This window comes from Xiphophorus maculatus, chromosome 4 (genome assembly GCF_002775205.1).
Source record: "Xiphophorus maculatus strain JP 163 A chromosome 4, X_maculatus-5.0-male, whole genome shotgun sequence".
In the NCBI taxonomy this organism is placed as follows: domain Eukaryota; kingdom Metazoa; phylum Chordata; class Actinopteri; order Cyprinodontiformes; family Poeciliidae; genus Xiphophorus; species Xiphophorus maculatus.
In genome coordinates, this window is record NC_036446.1 from 14,480,619 (window position 1) to 14,500,553 (window position 19,935).

General features: G+C 35.6%; 1 protein-coding gene across 1 annotated transcript in view; it reads left to right on the top strand.

Moving 5' to 3' along the window:
• Positions 1-19,935, top strand: part of spon1 (spondin 1) — a 51,542-nt gene that overhangs the window by 13,975 nt on the left and 17,632 nt on the right. Inside the window, exons 5-6 of the mRNA XM_005813524.2 lie at positions 128-250; positions 3,988-4,136. Coding sequence (XP_005813581.1) covers positions 128-250; positions 3,988-4,136 — 272 coding nt within the window. The remainder of the gene's footprint in view (positions 1-127; positions 251-3,987; positions 4,137-19,935) is intronic.

Sequence of the window (19,935 nt, forward strand, 5' to 3'; positions counted from 1 at the left end):
TTCTCCTTCTCTTGCTTCCTACTCTTTTAACCACTCATCTTCCAGATGGTGGGCATCATTGTCTTCTCTTTATAGTTATGAGCGATATCTATATCTCATTGTCCTCTGCTTTGTCATTTCTGAACAGAATCCTTGTATGGAGATAGCACGGATAAGCCTTTACTTGATTGTTGTGCTTGTGGAACAGCAAAGTACAGAGTCACCTTCCATGGGAACTGGTCAGAGAAGATTCACCCCAAAGACTTTCCTCGTAAGAACAATTGTACTTCTGGTGTTTCAATATAATCTAAAATTGAAGAAAATAAGTAGCTAATCTGTTTTTATTAACATTTGAAAAAATATTTAGATCCTTCTTTACATTCAGGGGAAAAATCATTATGTGCATGGCAGCAATTAAACTCTTATTATAACTACTGACCAGCATCTTTCCACTGGTATTTTGACCATTTGTTGTTGTTGATGAGTTCCAAGTGGTTTGAGATTAGAAGGCTCTCTGACCTAATCGTTAGCTCCCTAAAAAGATTTTCTATCTGTTTTGAGGACTCTGGCTGAGTCACTCCAAAACATTAATATTGTAGTTAGAAGAAAAATGTTGTTAGAATGACCCTCTGCTGGTGAAGTGTGCAGCAGGGCGCAACAAAGAGTCATATAAGTCAGAGCTGCTGGTGTACAAAAACATCTATTTAAAATAAGAACAAGAAACGCTTAGCCTGGCAGCGGAACAGGTAAAACCTGGCAGCCCGTCAGTACAAGTGGGGAAACCCTGCGATTATCTAAGCTAGTAAGAAATGTATTCTGATAAAAAGCTGCACAGGATTAGCTCTTATTTAATGTTGTTTTGTTGCTACTAATTGGCATACATTGGAGCTATTACAGTGTCAGTTGTCAATCTGTGTTGTACCAAACAATAAAAAGATGGTAGCCTTTTTTCCAAACTTGTTTTATTACTGAGCTTATCTTAACAGATCTGGATAATGATTCTGTGGAAACCAAACCACACAAGAAAGGATTTTGATGGTTAAACCATGTAACTTAGACTTTGCACGTCCCTTTCAATAGTGATATGGGTGGCAGGCTATTGCTACCTAGTTGGGTGTGATGCACATATAACCTTCAGCCAAACTATCAGGATGTGAATAGACCTTCGGCTTACAATACCTCTCCTGTCTAAATCTGCCTCTCCCCCAGTCAGATCAATATACTGATTACAGTGGAATGAGATAAACCCTGGAATTGAAGAAAGCCCTAATTCACTGTCCTAGGCAGGAAGTAGCTGGTGTATGATCCACTCTCTCACACGTGTAGGCGTGCACTCACACAATTCATAGATGGATCAACTTAGTGGAGGAGAGGGCAAGCTGTGTGGCTTATGTTTCATCCTGACTCTTGGGGCTCTACAGATTGATTTCTCCTTGCACAAAGTCATTTCCTTGGTAAATAGTTATTATAACACTGCACATATTGCACTGGACAGTGTTATTCGGTGGTACCAAACACAGACTTATGGCCATTCTGGCACCTTTTCTTTCCCAACTCCTGACCTTGAATTAGCATTTTTTGTTGCAAGAGGAGTTTTTCTCTCTCTCTTGTCAAGTCAGCAGTCTTCCCCATGATTATGTTGCCGAGTGACCAAGAGTGCTCAAAGCGGACTCAGTTTGAACCTAAAGCTGACGCCTGCTGGACACGTCTGCTTAATTGAACATGTTTATTGGCGGGTATTTGTACTCAGTGTCACACAGTAAGATACTTGGCAGGAAACGGTGTTCACATCAAACTGTTTAGTATGTGATACCAAGCTGATAAGGCTGAGGCTGCCCTGGTGAAGAATAAATAGGGCTAGGCACCTAGCTCATCAAACTTGCTAGTATCCATTCGGAGTGTGGAAATTAACAAATTTGTCATGGGAAATACATGAAATCGATACACAACTTTCCACAGAAAATGTGCGTAAAGAATATGCACAGTGCACCTTTATGTGGAAGCCGTTTTTCTTTCTGAGATGACTGACAGAAAATGTTGCACTTTCATGCAATATAACATTTTTTTGACATGTACACGTACATCAAAAACAGGCAACCTTTCTATTAACCAAGCCATAGCCACCTCCAACTTAACCACAGTTAACCTCACAATGACTTATATCACTGGCAAATTTAGGCTCAAAATTATTTTCTTTCATCCAAGAGCTCTGTTTATGATAGATGATAAGACAGATGTGCCCTTCTCAATAATCACTGGAAAAATCTTGATTGTCATTTTAGCAGTTCAACCCGTCATATAATTGCTGACTAGATTTTTGCCTGATTGAACTGGTATTTTGTGGATTTATCTTTGGAATGAGTTCAATGTCTTTGGGGTTAAAGGGACTCATTACCATCACTTTAATATTTAGTTCTCTTCAGAGAGTTTTCAAAAATATCCAGGGTAGGAATCTGTCTACAGTAGGCTCCTCTGAAATGTCATTAGTTGCAGTCAGAGGAAACATGTTACTGAAATGACAATAAAAAACTACTTTTAATCCTCTGCTGAGAACAGCACTTGGTTACTCTGTAAATAGAAGTAGATTTGAATTATTTTACAAGGATTTGACATATAAAACCAAAAATATTTTGCTGTTCAGAAAACTAAATAAAAGTTTTTAATTTTTGTACATTTTCATTTTAACCAGAACATCCATTAGATCGATCACCTTGTTAACATTATTTTCATAACAAACATTAAAGTTTGTTTTTGTCATCAACTGCCCAAGTGCTAGTCATTCAGGTAAACTCTGACCCCTTAAGTTACTGCTTATAAATAGTTTTAACCTGTTATGCATGTCACCTGACTGACTCATTCCTGTGGTTCTCATATATGCAATATGCCTGTTCGGTTGCTCACTGGCCACCTTCATAAACTGTCTATCAGTCACCCCATTGTAAAGCAGCACTATTGAGATTCACCAGCCTGTGGCCACATTTATGAATTGTTTGTCGGACATGCAACACTTTTTGTTAGACCTCTAGTCTTACCCCCTCCCAGCTGGCTAAACATCTAACTTTGTATTAACTTCATGTATTAGCGTGGTTCCTTGGAGGGGGTATACTGTTTTGGTTTGTTTTTATTATGTCATTGGCTTACGTTTAAGAGATCAAAAGAATACATTTAAATTAAGTGTTGGACTTTAGTAACTTTTTTTCTGTTTGATTTCTTTCATGAATCCAAGGAAACATAGCTCAGCCAGTATTTCTTCTTTGATCGGCCCCCCTAGCCTACAGTCTTGTGTGAATATAAATCTCTGAGATTTATATTCACACACTCAAGCCAGTGCTTGATGTTGCAGCAGTTAAACAGCATACATGTCACATGTATGGAAAGGCCATAATAGGAAAGCAGAGTGCATGATGAAAGAACGTAAAAGCATTGGGCAATAAAGTTGTGGTTGCTTTTCAATCCCAGAGACTGCAGGGATGATGCAAAACTTATCCATAAACATCACAAAGATGTCAATAAATCCTTAGATGGTAACCAATACTCCACATCTTGTGAAGTTCTGGTTTAGAAGGTGCAGCTGATTTTTAGTTTCCATTGTTGTCATATTAATCCTGTCAGTACTAACTGTTTCTTAGTATTGATACCAGCACAGCAGCATAATCTCTACGCCTGCATGTACAGATCCTAAAACCAACATTTTACAGTTTCTCAAGCCTACATACTTTTGTCCTGGATAAAAGACAATCAAAGGCACGAGTGACACTTATTATATAACTGTAGGAGGTAAAAATTAAGTATATTTTGATTGAAACAAATGGCTCCCGGCAAATTGCGAATTGCAGCAAATATTTTTTTTCAGAATGTCTGTCAATTAAAAGTAAAAGAGGCATTTAAAGAGCTCTACTAGCCAGAGTTCCTAAAGTAAAACACAATGGAAGAGGAAAACTGAAGATAATGTAAAGCAAATGGTTGAGAAATCCAGGTAATGAGATATTTTACTGTCTGACTCTACAGGTCGCACCAATCACTGGTCAGCCATCATCGGTGCCTCCCACTCAAAGAATTATGTGCTCTGGGAATTTGGTGGCTTAGCCAGCGAAGGAGTTAAACAGGTAGCTGAGCTGGGCTCACCAGTCAAAATGGAAGAAGAGATCAGGCAAAAGGTAAGAATTATGTGTTTGTAGAGGAGACTGTCTTGTAAAAGTGCTAAATAAACCCTATGAGTTCACTATTCAGTGATTAGTGTCCCATCCCATCCTATGAGTTATTTCAAGCATCTATGTTATTTTAGCTACAGATCTTCTATTTAGATTTAAATAGAAGATTTTAAGATTATTTTATATATTTTTAAAAGTTTACATAGGCTTGTCCCGTCTTAACTCTCTGAGCTGCTTAACCCCTACCCTCGAGCTGATCACCTGCTCTTAGAGGTACCATGGTCGAACCTGAAGCTCAGAGGAGGCAGAGCTTTTACTCTTGCAGCTCCCAAATTATGGAATGATTTGCCGTGACATATAGAAGTGCCCCTTCATTGTCATCTTAAGAAACATTTTTATTATTTGGCTTTTAACACGTGTTGAGACTTGTGTTCTTACCTCTGTTATCACATTTTATTGTTTCTATTGTTGTTTTCTGCCCTTTCCACATTTTGAATGTTTATTGATTATCTGTATAGCACTTTGTCACAGCTATTGTTGTTTTGAAGTGCTTTATAAATACAGTAGTAGTAGTAGTAATAATGACAAAGGATATGGATCACTACCACCTCTTTTGGATCTGCTATGGACAGTAAAATATTCTACATGAAAATCAGCTAAGAAAATATTAAATTGAGCCCTAAAAATTCTACATGCTGGGTTAATATTTTATCAGATTGATTTAGTATGAAACTGTGAGGTGCCATGGATTCAAAAACACACAAAAAGTGTATTTAGTTTTATTAAAGTTCTGGCCTTCCACCTCTCATCCTTCACATACTTCTTACGCTGTCTATATTATCCCAGCTAATAGTTTGGCATATTTTTCTTTTTTCTTTTTCTTTATGACTTGCTCACTTTGTCTTAAAATAACCCCTGCTGGAGGAGCAGATGGTTCAACAGAGTTTTTATTCTTTGCTGATGCTAAAGACCTAGTGTACATAATGAGAGCACAGTAAAAGCTGTGAATTTCTTGGTTGGTTTCTATTTCCCTACTGCTGTTAATGCACTCTTTTATATTTGGCTTGAACTCTAAGCCGACATCATTACAAGGTATACAAGTTACCTCTAACCTTAGAAATGAGAGTGAAATTGCAGTGGATTTACTAAAGCTATAATTTGCTGTCTGATTAATTTGGGAAATAAGTACATGATTACTGGGGGTACTGGTCAAAAACCTTTTCTTCAACAGGCAAAACATTAAGAGCAATTTCTCATTTACAATATTAGCCTGAAAGTGTTAGAACATCTAAAAGGGAAGCGAAGGGGAGAGGATACCAATATATGCATACATATAAAGGACAATGCGTTCATTCTACAAAACAATTACATAACTCCTTGAAAAAGTAATTTAGTCCGTCTTTCAAAGCAGAAAATTAAATCAAAGTGTCAAGATGTAGTGTATTTTGATAAAAGTTTGAATCATTGCAGTCGCAAAACAAAAAGACAAATGGCCAAAAGAAACCATTTAAGGATTTTCAGTTTAATAAGTTGGAATGAATGAGCATTGTATCTTGAGTAGGAATCTTCTGCAGTAGCTGATTTAAAGAAGGAGGTGAAAGACCTAGTAGAGTTTTATAAATGAACAAGAGACAGTGAATGTTACAACGAGACAGCAATGAATGTCAATTAACCTGAGAGTACAACAGTGAGTGGTGTGTTTTATAAGGGTCATTGATAATAAATCGGATGGGGAAATAATAGATTGTATCCAATTTTTGGAAGACTTCTTTTGCATAAGTTCTGTCAGCATAATCGAATAATCAAAGAGTACACATTTCAATAATGGCTCTTTTAGCTGAGAATGTGAAAGATGAGTGGTTTCTGTACAGGAAGCCAAGTTTTGCTTTGACCTTAGTTTGAAGCGTGTTAATGTGATGAAGGACAATGAACTGTGAATAAAAGTGCTTGTACTCTGTAACTGGCACAAGAATGGTTTCATTTGTAATAGAGAAGCTCGATCTTTGGGGAACCAGGCGCTGATGCAATTTTCTTACATGTTGATTCTTGACTGGGGGATGCTTATTAGTAAAAGAACTAGAATTATCTTTGAACAGAGTCCACACTTCCTCTACTAATTGTTCATTAAATTACATTTCCAGATGGTCAGTTGATACTTAATTACGAGAGAAAAAAAATAAATAAAACGAGTTGGTAACAACACTGAAAAGTAATGTATTTTAGCACAAAAGGCCCTTATGAATTCCTCTACAAATATGCCCAGTGTTTGTGACCTTGTAGTAGTTCACAAACTGATAAGTTTTTAAAAATTTCCATTAATGCTTAGATTGGTGTCAGAGGAATTCAATATTTTCTTACAAGAAGAGACAATCCCCCAAAAAGACAGCAATTAACTATTTTTGCATGTTTGTCACTTTTCGAAGACAATTATAGTAGTCAAAGACAACACAAGTAAACACAGAATACAGGTTTTAAATGAAGGTGTTTAATAAGAGAGAAAAAATTCAAACATACATGGCACTGTGTTGGCTTCCCACCAGATGAAGTAAATTAAGATTGATCAATAATAAATTACATTTTCATTGTCATATTACTGATTTCAATTTCAGTGCTTCTCTTGTCTGTACTTTTTAAATGATAAAAAACCCCACTTAAAAGCACTTTAACCTTTTTTGAATCTGTTAACATCAGTTTAATTTAAAACATGTTTATAATTTCTTTACATTTGTCTAAAAATGGATAATTATATTTCCTAAAACAAGCATCTTGCATTTTCACTTTATCTACTTTTTCTGACTCGTAAAACATAGTCCTTGTCCTTGCGGTAAGAAGACTGGGCAAAAGAGTGTCCCTGCTTTGAGCCGTGCAGCGCTGCTTAGGAAGTGCTGACACAAACAGAAAGATGACTCGCTTTGCGAAGGCGTCAAGGGGAGCAGCTAGTGATGAATGCAAAATTGATATTCATAGCCCAGCTTCTCTCCAGCCACAGGGTGCACTGATTGTTGAGTGTTCATACAAAGTTTCATTTGTAAAGCCAAGCAGGCATGCAGACCACACACACATGCTGTCACACACCCTTACAAGCACAGCCTTTTTTTAGTCCTACCTATGTCAATTCAGAGTGTGATGGGTTTATTTTGTGTTTGGATTTGTCGTTCTTTAAGACCTGGGACCAGGTTGTGCTTGGCAATTTGTCTTGCTGTGCCTCCATCAGATGTGTAGTAAAAAAATATACATGTCCAAGGTTCAATATATTTTTAGAATTGGAGGTTTATTACATTGAGTATATAGGGTCACCTATATACATATATATTGTCTTGAAATGTATTTGTATTGTAATAAGAAGAAAGAATATTTGATATAGTAGGGTAGATTTATGATGCCTATATCATATGTAGACTTGCATGTCGACCAAACAAACTTTTTAGACCTTTCTTTCGAAGTTAATCTCATGTCTGACAACTCAGTCATTCAGTTTTATGTCTGATGTACCGAGTCATAAAACAGACAATTAATAAGAAAACCTTTTTTCTTTTTCAGATTCCTTTATAAGAAGAATCATGAAGTGACCATTCACATTTTAAAAAATGGTGCTTTTATTTGAATTGTAAGCAGAGGAAACATCTTTTTAAATGTCGAAAGGCTACATGCCTACAGTTTGAGTAGGTTAGCTGTCAAAGTAAATAGGAAACGCATCTATTTTTTTGAAAAGGCTTTGCAGAGTAAACAGATGTCCAATATTATTCCATTTTTCATGTACAATTGCTCTTATCAGTGTAGTAGGCAGCACCGGGATGCAGCCAGAGCTCATTGTTGCCGTCCCTCGTTTCATGTTTGAGGTGATTTATATATGCATTTAGTCATTACAGAAGCTCAGTGTGTCACTAATGAGAAGTTTAATGAGACTCCCTCCACGGACGAGTAACCAGGGCCAAGGCCTCAGACGGATTATGAAATCTCCTATTTCCTCTCGCAGCGTGGGGTGTTTTTCATTATTACACAGTACGAACACACACAGAATCCTCTAATATCATGAGCCACACAGCTGCACTAGAGAGCACAACCAACCCTCCTCAGGTCATAGCCAGAATGGCAGATTAAAGGCAGGAAATACATATGGATGCCCGTTAATACAGCTCTGAGCCTCATGCTGTTTTTTGTCTTTCAAAGTCTGATAAAAGTTGAACTATATGTAAATACCAGAATAACATGAGCGAAATTAGTAATTCTGTTCTTTTTGTGTAGCTCAGTTAGTATTAGTGTGATTATTTTTGCCATATTTAAATAGGAGAACAGTTAACACAAACAGAAAACAACTAATAGAAGATTACATTGAGTCTTTAACTCTGAGTAAACAGGTAGATATATGTGTTTCAGCTTATACCTGTGGAATTAGTTCACATTGTTGCTCTGAAATTTAATTGTCATGTGTATTTTGCTTAATTCTAATTTTTAAGATTGATATTTCAGATATATCTATAAATAGTTCTGAGTACATTTTTGAACAAGTTTTTTTTTTTTTTGCAGCATTTCAATTCTGTACAATTATCTGCTAATTTTAAATATGAAGACAAAAGTGATCTCCTCATCCACATCCCAGACTGTAACTATCTTGGTTTAGTATTCAAATGTTAAAGTTCATAAAATGAAAAAATAGATTAAATGAAATAAGTATGGCATGCAGCCAGGAGAAAGATATTCTCTCTAAAAACGACACGTCAGTGCACATCCGTTTTATAAAGTTAAACTGGAAAAAGCAAAACGGCCTTTCAGCAAAACTCATTTGATCAGACAAGTACTAAAGCCAGTTATTTAACTTCTCAATGAAACAATGTTTCTAGGAGCACAAAAAGAACAGACCCCTTGTACTGACTGTCAAGCATGAAGGTAGAGATGTTGATTAGCTTGGCTTGTTTTACACCCACAGGACAATGTAGGTGACTACAGCTTTATTTTAGATTTTAGATTATAGATTCCAATCTGTGATAGACTAGGAGTGTAAATGGATCTAATTTATGTTTTTATGTTAAAAAGTTACATTTTTACCAGCCCTGTTTTTACAGTACAAATCTGTTGTTGTAAGGTGAATAAAAAAAATATAAACAAAAGGCACATTACAAGAATTCTTTCAACCTCACACTGTTTTAATACTTTTTGGTAAATAGGCTTTTTAAGAGGGAAATAGTTTTCTCCCACTGTATATGAACATCTGTTAGATGCAAACTAAGGAACTTACACTGACTTTTATGTTCTTCAAGAGATTTCTCATTTCATGGAAAGATTCAGTCTCTCATCACACTATTAGAAATCGAACTGCTGCTCACCTTGATGCCATTCAGAATTTAGATTTTCAACTCACAGTTCATTAAAGTTCTTGACCAACTAATTATTTTTGCACTGGTTTAAGGAGAGCACTATATGCTGCATAGCCTGAAAGCATGTATGAAACATCAATGAAATTCAGGCTCTTTTATGTTACAAGAGGAAATGTGGTTCACATAGTTCCTGAGAATACACACAAACACACACTTCTGTTTTACATTTTTTCTCTTTGACTCATCTTTTGGTTTTTAAAAATGTCCTGGTCTTATGTTTGAGAACTCCTAAACATTTTGTTGTTTTGACCATTAAATGCTATTTTTTTGGCTTTGTTGTGAAGATTAGATGACGCAGAAATTTGCCACATCTGTTTAGTAGAATTCTTGTTGTGACTGTTTAGTAGTTATAAAAACTGGCAGCTCACCACTCTAAGCCATCAAATATCCTTACAGACAAGAACAAAAAAATAACCACTTACTTTAATAAACAGCGCTGTCTGCTATCTTATTAGATGCCATCATCTTGTGCTCTTCCTTAATACATCTAAAGAAAAACTTTCACTACATTATGTGAATTTTACTAATTCTTTTATTGTCTGTAGAAAGTAAAAAGAAAATATTACTTTGCATGGAAAGTAGTAGGAGGACGAGTAAGAAAAAACACAAGACTATGCAAAATTTTAAATTACTTAAACATAGTTATCATGAGCACAACTATTTCCTATGCTTTTGTGGTTGATGCTCCAGAGCATCACTAAAACTCTAAGAAAATAAAGCTAGGTTTAGTCCAGTGTAAAGAACATTGGAGAGTCCCATCTTGACTACTTGCCGGTGCAGATGTACAGCAATTTTGCATAAGAAATAATGCAAAATGAAGCTGACAAGCCATAAATTGAAGTTAGCTCACTCTTGTAAATATTCTTAGTGGAACACATTCACAAAACTATTTGCTCAAGCAAAATTAGTGCAAACCAGGATTACCAAGTTAATAGTTTGGCCATACTTACGTATGGCCAAACAAATGTACCCTGCGTTAATTTTGAATGAGCTCAGGGTACCAATACCCTGAGCTAAAAAAGACATTACTAAATTTCTTTTGAATTTCCTTGACCAAATAAGTGTCAGGATATTGTGTTGTTTGCTTATTATTTATGTGTTCAAAAGATTTTCTTTGATTTCATAATTTTTCCCCTGTTTTACCCTATTTTAGTTCTTTAGTTACAGTACTTAGCTTTATTATGTTCCTCATACTATTTGATAGTCAATCAAAAATATTATGACTAATCAGTGTCTGTAACAATAACCTCACACTTTTAGAAGGCAGAATTTATTGGATACAATTTTCTTGATCACAAACTCATGTTTTGCATGTAAACATTATATCTATCCTGTTGGATGGACTGTTTCTGCAGTAAATGCTCACAGCTGAAACAGATCACAGTGCCCCACATATTAAAGGTCGCATAGTGCTGGAAGCATCCTATTGATGAGTGAAGAAAATGCTGATTCATTTGAACCTAAGTTTATGCAGTGGTAATGTCATAGCAAATTTTATCAACTTTCCAACCTAAATATTTCACAGTTTGACAGAAATGTTTTCAGTCTATGATTGAAAAGTGAAATACAAGCCAGGACATAGTTTATAGACATCCTTTTGACAACAAAGAGATGTAAACTTAGCTTCCACTTGCAGGAAGTAAAAATGCTGTAATATTCTTTTAAAACCCACTAAGAAAAATTTAGCTATTCACACTGGATTATAAATTTGTTGTATAAAGCCTCTAAGACAAGTGCTTTTTTTAAAAGGGTCAAATTGTTTAATCAATGTCTGAATTCAAAATGGCAGTACACTTTTAGTTTTTTGGATTTTTTTAAGTGTCATATCCTTTTTTTTGTAAGAGAAAAATATTTACATTTAAATGTGTATTTAGCAATCTAACACACACCAAACTAGCAACATAGATTTCTGTGTCTGTATCTCCACATTAACATGTTGCTATTATTTGGTCAATCAAGGAATCAATGTGATGAATCACACATCTCAGGGCCATGTAGGACTTCTCAACATATGATTCTTAAGACTATTTTTTTTCTACCTCATGCTGCCCTCTAGACGCAAAACACAAAACACTTAGATGCACAACATGTCAACAGGATAGTACCCACGTCTGCGACGGGCTGCTTTTATCTCACAGGCTTCACTGTTGTCACCACTCTCTTCTCTTTCAGAAACCATTTTGTCATGTTCCTTGCATTTCTTTTTTACTTCCCATGGGTCTATTGCATTTTTTTTATCTCAGTTTCATAGACATACCATATGCTAAAATGAGACCTGACATCTTAACCCTAGCTCTGTGTTCATGCTTCCCAAGCCACGATGGTCAATAAGATAAACACTACATTGTCTGAAAAGTGACCAGAGATTCGCATTACAACTTTTCTTATGGCACTGCTCTTTTGTTTGCCGATGGTTTTGCTTGCTGTTTTTTCTTAGTTTTAATGAAAGCTTATATGTGTGTATATGAAAAAGGAATCATTCTTTAAATTTAGCTGGCAGATTTCTCTCAGACTGTCAAGTCAGCTTTTTCAGCACTGCTGAGCTATTCCTGTTTTGGAAAATAATGCTCTCAAAAACCTTTATGCCTGTCTTGGCTCATATGACTGTTATTATAACTGGTTAAAGTGATCAGAACTGCCAGATGAAAGTAGAATTTCAAATGCAACAGGAAACCTAGTGTGTGCTTTCTGTGAGTTTTTAAGTGCATATATCTTTAAACACAGGTAATTTATTTATCTGAGTGGATTTTGAATTGATTATCTTGTTGTTATTAAACACCCAGGTTGCAGTGCAGTCGGGTGTTTCCATTCAAACAGTTTTATATGAATGACTTAAATACTTGTTTGTGTTAATCCAGCTGCATTTTATGCATTTCTTTTGTTTTTTGTAGGTATGTATTGATTATACAGCAAACAAGAATACCTGATACCATGGGTATTGATCCTCAATGATGCAGTTGTGCTGGTTAAGATCATAGTCAATGAAGTGTACCCATGGGAAGTTGCATTGGTATAGATTTTCAGTCATCCAGAATATGACAAGTCCGAAGTACTTAAATAGATCACAACCTGATTTATTTTCTTCATTGACCAAAGAAACAATGAAAAATATCTTTGTTTGAATGTATGTCTCCGTAATATTAATTTATTTGTTTATTGGTGGCTCAAATCTCGCAGTGCGCAGAAAATCAACATCTTAATTCACAACTCTTCCTTCTGTTGAGCTGATGGAAGAAATCCTAAATGTAGCACTGAGGGGAGATGAGAATTGAGCGGAATTGTGTCGGAGGCCAATTCCAGGCTAAATATTCTTTGGTTTTGTTACAGGTTAGCTCCAGAACTGTTTATCTTGTTTGGGTATGTGAGAACTTCTTGGTGAATGATTGTTATTCTCTTGTTAAGCTCTTATGAGCTTGAGATGATGCAGTTTATGGAAATTAAAATTAAGATTAATGCTAAACATCAAAACATGTTTTTACTAAGCTCTGGATCTGTATTCTCCAGGATCGTGACTCCCCCTCTTATCAGTCGATAATCAAGGCTGGATCGCTTTTCTTTTGATGTGCATGATTGCTTTTGACTATGTTTATTGGTGAATCCAAGTTTGCAAATTTATATTTTGCAGATTAAAGTGTGTGTGTGAAAGAATTTGCAACATTTTGAGTCCCTCCACCCCTACTTTTGCTGTGCAAACCATGAGAAACAGTCAGTAGCAGGTTGGGAAGCAGATTGAGTGAAATCTATATTACAGAATCTAAACACCCAGCAGCTGTGTAGTACATATGGATACTGAAATTTAAATGAAGCTATTTGCTTTTCATTCAGCTGTATGATTACTCAGCTGTGAATTGCTTCATTTTTATTTCACAGACTGTGGCAAGACTAATCAAACACTGACAAGACTGTTTATTAACAGTGATTTGGTCTGTTAGGTTTAAATTCTAAGTGTAATATGGTCAATTGCAAATAATAATAAACTCCTTGTCCATAAGGCAATATCTTTTCAAATCTTCACGAGCAGTTAATCTGGCTCTCTAAATGCAATGAGCCATCTTAATAAATATTTTTAATGTTTGATTCATGAGGTGACCTGATAAATCTGTTCTCAAAAATGGCGATACTTGTTTTTCTGGCTCAGTGTAAATAACACTCTAGCACTGCTACTTGAAATTCACTACAATCATCATATCATTTGGTAACTTACAGAACTAGAGGCTCATGAGAGGGTCAAACAGATGGAAAAAGACACTGTCTGATAGAGTAGGATAAGGACAAAGGATTCAGATGCAACCTCTTACATATTCCTAATAGACTCAAAAACTAAGTGTAATTCATATTTACATCGTAGTATATAATGTTTAATATAATTTTCTATATTAAACAGATTTTATAGGTTGTCTAAAAAGTTATTGATTAAAATTGATGTTAAAACCGTGATAACGTTACATCTGCCACAAAACTAGTACATTAATAGATATAAATATGTCATGTGTCTACGCAGAGTATTGCAGTAAATATGCAAACTATGTTGTAGTACAGTGACTGGAACCAACCATCTTGTTGTGGTGCCCCCATCACATCATTATTTGTTTCACAGCATAATCCAAATGTGGCCTTCCACCATAAACACTACAGGTGCAGAAATAGAAAAGAGGGAGAAAAATGAAATCCAGAATTTCCACCGTCTAACAAGTGAGGTCCTGACACATTCCCCAAACCTACAAGAACATCTGAATATTAAAAAAAAGAAAATTATTATTTCATTAAACAATAAAATAAAATAATTTAGTTAATTTATTAATCAAAATTTTTATTTTTTTTATTTCTAAATGAGTAAGTGCTGCATACATTTATCTACTGTTTGTAAGAGACTGAAGCGTGGTTGAAGGTGGTTTAAACACAGGTCATTTATTTTAAGAGTAAAGGTGTGGTTGAAATCAAAATACACCAAATTGCACAATATCATGTATATAAGATTATACACTGTATTCGTTATGTAAAATATATTTCCAGAAAAAGTTGCACCTCATCTCAATTTTCCTATGTTATTGATTTCTATTATTTTTTTGTCCTTTTTCTTTTCAGTGCCATTTCGTGAGCAAGTTGTTTTTGGTCTTAGAGTTGACTTCTGGCTCATAAGTGAGATGAGGGCAGTTTTTTTCAGATATTAAAAGTGAATTATATCTATTATTCCTGAGAACCACTGTCAGATGAAATCATATTACAGAAGCACTGTGAGTCTCAACGTTTTATCTTAACAGAACCTTTCACTGGCATTGAAAGTCATAAGGCGTTTGCCGTGTCCTATTAGGGATCTTTCCTCTTTTTAAATGCTATACTTAAAAAAGAAGCTAAGTGTACAAAAATGAAACTAGGTTTGTATTTTATGGGTTTATGTTTTTGTGCCCAAAGACACATAACAATAAATTTTCAAGTGTCAGAAGCAAACATTTTCATTCTTATCTATGCTCTTCGCTAATATTAGTCTACAGTAGAGTTTTGCAAGAAGCTGGAACTTGGCTGTGATTTATTGTCCAGATTTACTGTTTTTGTATGACAGTAACATTAGCTAATTCCAGGTTAAGGCTCATTCTATTAACTTTTGGATCACATCTTTCATTTTTAATGAAAATGAGTTGCTTTACAACAACTGCATTAAAAACCTCATTACTCTTTTTCTCTTCTTTCTTAGTGTGTTAATGTGCACATCACATAGTCAAACACCATAATGTACATCAATATTTTGCGACAAAAAGCTTACAAATACACAACATTATGTTTTCTGTTTTGCTCATACCTTTATTGGCTGGATTGTAATGTCTGATGAAAAATATGTAGCTAGTTTTTTTTTTCAAAACTTGTTGTCTTTTGCTTGTGTCTGTTAATTTATGCAATAACTTTCATGCGCATTTATGAATAATGATTGTTAAATGAGTATATATGCTAAACTTTCAACGTGAGCGTGGCGCAGCATGTTTGGTCCAACCTGTTCTGAAGCTGAAAGTTTTCTGCTGTGTTCTGTTACCATATTCTCTATGTGCCTGATTAAGTTTCATGCTCCATTTTCCCTCATCCTTTACTTTGAGTTTGCATTGCTTGCTGTCTCATTTTAGTCATTTGGTTAATTGACAAATGATCCATGGTTTGCTCCTCCACTTCCTAATTTCACCTGAATTAAGGTTCTGACCTCTAAGATGTTCAGAGTGAGTGGATGGGTAATGATAAAGAAACTTGGTTTTCTTACAGTGAGCAGACACATGGTGTATCACCACATGTTGAACTGTTGAAAGAAGGCAAGCTAATGGAGGAAGCCTGTTTCTTAGGAACACGACATTTAGTTTGATGTGTTGAGTTGATCTTCATATTGCAATGATGTCTCTCCTATTTGTCAATTGTGAGATGAGTTGTAGAAACGAGTCATATCCATTCATTGAAGCCTTGCCTCACAACCTTCAGAAGTTAAATGATATGCTGTTAAGCTAGTACTTTACTGGTTGTAGTGGAGTTTGGCACTGTCTGGTCATTATGTTATGCCATATTGTTCATTAAATTGTTGACAGTTGCCGTTTCTATAAATCCTCTTTATGTCTGTTAAGGACATTTTGTCTTTTGCTTTATTGGTTTTATTCATTAATTTTGAAAGTTATCATACAAAGAGTTCAATTAATGTCGAGTTGGTTTTAGACTAATTTCTTCTCCTGATGGAAAGCTGTTTGTGATGCCAGGATCTTACATTGCTTTCTGAAGACATGGAGATTAAGGTTATTTTCTGGGCAGCTTTAGGATCATCAGCTATTCTACTGCAAAGCATTTAAAAAAATAACAAGTCCTCATCGACATTGTTGTAAAGTAAGAATCATAATAGAAAGAGGGAAAAAATACTTTTAGAGCAACAGTCATGCTGAACTGGGTCATCAACAACAGTTATCTAAGTTCATCTCTAATAATACCTCCTAGCTGTGGACACAAGACTGGTTGCCTGTATGATGGTTCAGGCTGCTTGATGAATGAATCTGCCAGGCTTCACTGCGGGGCTAAGAGTGTGCCACCGAGGACAACCATGGTCAGCAAATCAGTTCATGGCTCTCTAGAGAAGTATTCAGTGCTTGCAAACCCATCTACCTTTAGCATGGACAAATCTCTTGTCATCACTCTGTCTCCCTTGCCCGTTGGATGTTCTCCTTTCTATTTTTGCACGAGATTGGTCTGACTGAAGAGACTTCATCTACACAATATCTGAACTGCAGTCCATTCTGTCAAGCAGGATATGGGAATGTCAGTGGAGATTTAATTAACACCTGAAGGCTGTGTAAGCCTTTCACAGCACATGCTGATAACAGCCAGCTTGCATCCAGTTGGAATTTTGAAGCAATTTTCTATGTCTATTAATAGTGTGAAGTGTTTGCAAGGACAGACAGATCAGAGATTCTTTAGCAGAACATTGATTACAACATCAGAGAAGCTGCTATCGCAACCTAGGAAAAAGCTTTCTCAAGCTTAATGGGGCTTTAGCTCACAGGCAGAAACAACTCACATAATTGCTTCTGATTGTGCTGCAGGGATTCGTTTGACTACTTTTTATTATAAAATGACATGTTCAAAATTTATTCGCTGCCCGCCTTATGCTAACCAGCTACTCCATTTGGCACACTTGTTCCACTGCTTATTAACTCAAATAGTGACTCACCCAATCACATGGCAGCGGCCCAAAGCATTTAGGCATGTAGACGTTCTAGTACATGCAGAAGAACGGTTCAAAAAAGAGAAAATATACAGTGAGTGGCAGTTTATCAACAAAAATAACTTGCGGATGTTTGAGGTGAAGACGGGTTTGAGATGATTGAAAGGTAACAATACCTAAAAGAAACCTACTCATTATACCACAGTGTATAGAATACCTGGATTATAACAAGGCTTCACTATGTCGGACATTGAACCAGATAAGTTACCAAAATTGGAAACTGAAGACTGAAGAAATATTGCCTTGTTATGTGAGTCTCAATTTCAGCTATGACAGTCAGATGGCACGGTCAGAATTTGGCACAAAAAACAGGAATTATAGATCGATCTTGGCTTGTTTCAATGCTTTAGATTGTTCCTGGTGGTATAATGACATGGGGTATATTTTCTTGGCACAACTACTCAGTCATAAATCAAGCCAAGTTTATCTGTATACATTTCAGCAACAAGGCAATTCTTTTGCATAATAAAAACATAACACAATAAACAACCAAAAAACATAATATTTTCATAAAGAGAAATACTGAAAAGTTTCAGTCCAGACTAGAATTAATCCTATCAACCAAAAGCAACTCTAAAGAAATTTGTTTTTAGCTTTGATTTAAATGAACTCAGTTTTTCAGCAGCTTTGCCATTTTCTGGAAGTTTGTTCCAAGATACAGGAGCAGTATCAGTTTCTACACTTCAGCTCAACCAGTTGACGTCTTCTCTGATTAGGATTAACCCCAACAAAACCACAGGACCTGACAGTGTTGGGAACGACTCTGAGCTCATGTGCTGACGAATTTGTCCTTTTAGGCATTTTTAATCTGTCCCTGCAGTTTTCTACTCTCCCTGCCTGCCTCAAATCCTCCATCATCAAAATCTGCTATTGTGTTTACTTGATCACTGTCTTTTGTGGCTTTTCTAAATTCAGAAGTAACATATCTACACATGTGTTTAAATATGGGCTAATATCTCATTAGGCTCTTTCTGAAACCCTGGTGAATCTGTGCTGCAAAAATTTCCGGGCAGGTCTAAGAGCAAAAGGCCATCCAACCAGCTAATAGAATGGCGTATCTAATGAAGTGGCTGTTCGGTTTATAGCTGTTCTTGCTGATAAAGTTTTTATAAAATTATCCAATTTGTATTAGTAAAAAACAAAGGTGAAAGTAATCCACAATCTCTGGTCATGTCACACCGGCTTAATGTTAACATTACTAATTTAATTGTACATTTTTATTTTGTTATATTTTAACAAATTCCACAAGTGGGTGATTTTATTTAATATCCCAAGCGTGTCTGAGTTCTTGCTGCTACTGTTTCATGGTTTCTTTCACCTTCCTCATTTCAGCTCTGCCACCAGGAACTGGGAATGGCCATTAGTATAATTTTTTCACAGAGACAGGGTGAATAATATGAGCAATTTCCACAGAAATACCCTCCCTACTTCTGCTTCAGTGACAGTCGGGCTTCACTGACATGAAAGATGCTAATATGGTTTTATTTGCATTGGGAAGCTTGCTGCTTCATCTCTTTTCTGAAGCAAGCTTCTAGAAAATTAACATTTTAATGAATTAAAATTCAGCTCTAAAAAGAAGAGACTCGAATATAGACAGAAGAAAAAGTATTAATTAATTAAAAAAATTAAATGGATGCATACATCATCTCCAAATACAATACACAAGAAGTCAAACATTCATGGGAGTAGCTTTAGCTGTACAAACTCTTACACTTTTATGTTGCTTGACAGTTTTGCAAATTGGTTGCCTTAAATCTTTTGTTGTAATACAAACAAAATGACACAATGGAAAGCAAATAAGTAATAAAATCCCGATAGAATTGTATTTGAAACGTAATCAATTACAAATTTATTGATGGAACCTGACTTAATGTCGTGTTTTGATTGTTGATTCTATGTTGCGTTGTGTTTCTGTGTTTGATATGATGTAAAGCACTTTGAAATGCCTTGCTGCTGAAATGTGCTATACAAATAAAATTTGATTGATTGATAACGCAAAGTTAGAATGATTTCTTACACTAATGGCTATTTGATGTTTAACAGTTTAATAGTAGAGAGCATAAATATGGATGTTTGGCCGTTTTTGTTTTCCACAGTGAAGACTGCTGGCAGGGGTAGCAGCTCGAGGGCTGGGTGGTGTTTTCACATTAGAATGGTTGTGACAGATCGGCTGCGATTTTCTTTTTCTTTTTGGAAAAATGTAATATTGTTTTTCAGATATTTCCACCCAGAAAGTGCTCAGTGAAAAAATGAGAAATCCTCTCTGAGTCGTTAAGAAGTCATCTGAATGACATCTCAGCTGTTTTGTACTTTTGTATTATTCCATGCATGTGAAAGCACTTGGAAAGAACAATGCTGTAGGCAAGATACCAATCAAATTATTGGACTTTTCTCGGATCTCAACAAAGCATAGAGGTCAGGGGCCAGTTATGTTAGAAAAATTACAATAATGCAGTTGTATGTTGAAAAAGCATATTGGAATACAGTGGAAAGATATTTTATTCCATCTCCAGTGTCATCCTTGGGTCACCAAATTTTTCTAGCAACCAATATAGACACCATGTACATTAAAAACCAGTTGCTTGGGCGCCGAGCTAGTAAAAAAAACACTCCTGTCCTATTGTCCCTACAATAGTTTTAACGTGCAGTTTTCCAAGTTCTAATGCTTTAACAGGAACTCTGTGCTTTG